Below are 2,097 nucleotides of genomic sequence, written 5' to 3'. Positions count from 1 at the left end.
GTGAAGAAGTTGAGAAGACAACCCGTGGGGGGAAAACATATTGGCAATCCATATGTCTTAATAAAGATCTCATATCCAGAACGTACTTTCTAAGACTCCTCTATAAATGATGAAATGATGACAGCCAAATGCAATGATCAGGCCCTTCCCACCTAAGGCTCTCTACATGGCCAACGGGCACAAGGAACATGCAAACTGAGGCTTCCATAAAGCACGCCAGGGTGGCTAAAATGAAAAAGACCGACAGTATCAAGTGTTGACAAGGCTGTGGAGCAAACGGCACCCGTGGACCTTGGTAGCAGGGGTGTGAAATGAGCCGGCTGCGTTGGACTGCTGCTTGGCAGGATCTACTAAAGTTAAATCGAGGCCTACCTTGTCCCAGAAAATCCACTCCTAGGATCACACCAGCAGAAAGTTCCCTACGATAGCCCTCAAACCACATCTGCAAGAATTTAGAACGTTAGTTCCAGTCTGTCCCAATTTTGAAAGAGTACAAATGTCTAACACTAGGAGACTTGAAAAACAAGCTGAGTCTATTTATATACCGGGATACGACATCATTAAGATGAAGCTGCGAAGGCCTGGGACGGATGGCTCCACGCGCATACTGCACGAAAGAAGACAGACACAAGACTTGTGGGCTTCCTCTCCCACACTTTGACATGTTGTCTAGGGGGGACCAGTCCCCAGAGAAGGACAGCCAGTGTTGGTCAAGCTGAGGGGCATTGGAAAAGGGGAAGGCCCCCGACAAGATGGATGGGCACAGTGGCTGCCACCATGGGCTCAGAGAGAAGAACAGTGGTGAGGACCAGGGCAGTGTTTCCTCTGTTGTCCCAGGGGTCACTGGCGAGGATGCCGAGGGACCGGGTGGCTTCGTTCCGATTTACATAGTCTTTACGAGTCAGAAACAGACCCATGGCCCCTAACACCAGCAACAAACACATATTTCGAAGCAGCGTGTTGGTGGTCTTGTGAAATGCTGTCCTGCCATCCAGGGTCGTTTTTTATGACCAAGGGGATATTATTTCCAACGACTGATTCTTCTTCATTTCCAACTTTTGAATTCCACTCCCGAGTCGCCAATGCATCTCTATTGTATGTTTGACCCATTTCGGACCACCAGCGGGTAAGGAGCTTCACTTCTTTCACCGGTGACATGAGTGGCCGGCGTGTCCACGGGAATGACCGTCCTGTTGACCCCTCTTCCTTGTTGGCTCACCAGAGTCTCCTGCCGCTCACAGCACTGTGCAGACGCACTGCGGGCTTCATCGAGAAATGTTCTTGTCTTCACAATGGAGACGCTGCCGTTCCTCACAGCAGGACCGTAGGCTGACCGCCTTCAAAACGGCCAGCGCTGGCCTGTGTGGTCTCCCCCCGCTTCGTTTCCCTGCAGCCACACTGGGTGCACATCACATCCAGATGCTTCATGGAGGTCTGTGTCAGTTCCTTCTCGTTTGCCAACTTGCCACATGAGCCAGTGAAGGCCTTGAACGGTTTAGTCCACCCAGTTCCTTAAGGTCAACTCTGCTCTGAGGAGGCAGCTCTTCCCGCCTCCGAGTTTGAGCACCTTCCAACCCCAGGGCCCCATCTTCTACCCCCATTCCAGACGGTGTGACCCCCAAGGTTTCCACCGCCGTGATGGTCAGAAGTGGACCTCCAGGTCCTCCTTTCTAGTCCTGTCCACCTCGGGTGACCCTGCTGGTGACACGCTGATGGCCAAGCTTCCTGCATTGCAGCAACATGCAAGCCACCGCTGCAGGCCGCATTGAGAGCCACGTGGAGGAGTGGAGACTGAGGGGCGAGAACTCAGAACCTGTGGAGCCGAGAGGAGACCCAGAGAGGTCAGCTCCACAGGGGGCCACACCTGGCTTTTGATAGTAGCTCTTTCTCCTCCTCCTCTTTATCTCCTCTGCCCTCCCCCTTCCTTGTCACTCCCACCATGAGCCCCTTGCTCCATCTGAGGGAGGGGTGGGGGGACCACCATCAACCTGAAGCTTCCTGACTTAGGCCCGAGGACAAGGTCAGGGGTAGGCAGAGGGAGAGGAGGAGCGTTGGGAAGCTCTCTTCCCTCCACTCTGTGCCTTCTTCCTCTTGTTC

The 2,097-nt window shown here is 53.5% G+C and overlaps 1 protein-coding gene across 1 annotated transcript in view; it reads left to right on the top strand.

The window, feature by feature from the left end:
• The window catches only part of MYL10 (myosin light chain 10), a 9,738-nt gene extending 8,123 nt beyond the window's left edge, over positions 1-1,615 (top strand). The window contains exon 7 of the mRNA XM_004705969.2: positions 1,607-1,615. Coding sequence (XP_004706026.2) covers positions 1,607-1,615 — 9 coding nt within the window. The remainder of the gene's footprint in view (positions 1-1,606) is intronic.
• The last annotated feature ends 482 nt before the right edge of the window (positions 1,616-2,097 follow it).

This window comes from Echinops telfairi, unplaced genomic scaffold (assembly GCF_000313985.2).
Source record: "Echinops telfairi isolate 266 unplaced genomic scaffold, ASM31398v2 ScPeMD7_5;HRSCAF=22, whole genome shotgun sequence".
In the NCBI taxonomy this organism is placed as follows: domain Eukaryota; kingdom Metazoa; phylum Chordata; class Mammalia; order Afrosoricida; family Tenrecidae; genus Echinops; species Echinops telfairi.
The sequence above is the reverse complement of the archived record's forward strand: the minus strand, read 5'-3'. Positions and strand labels throughout refer to the sequence as shown.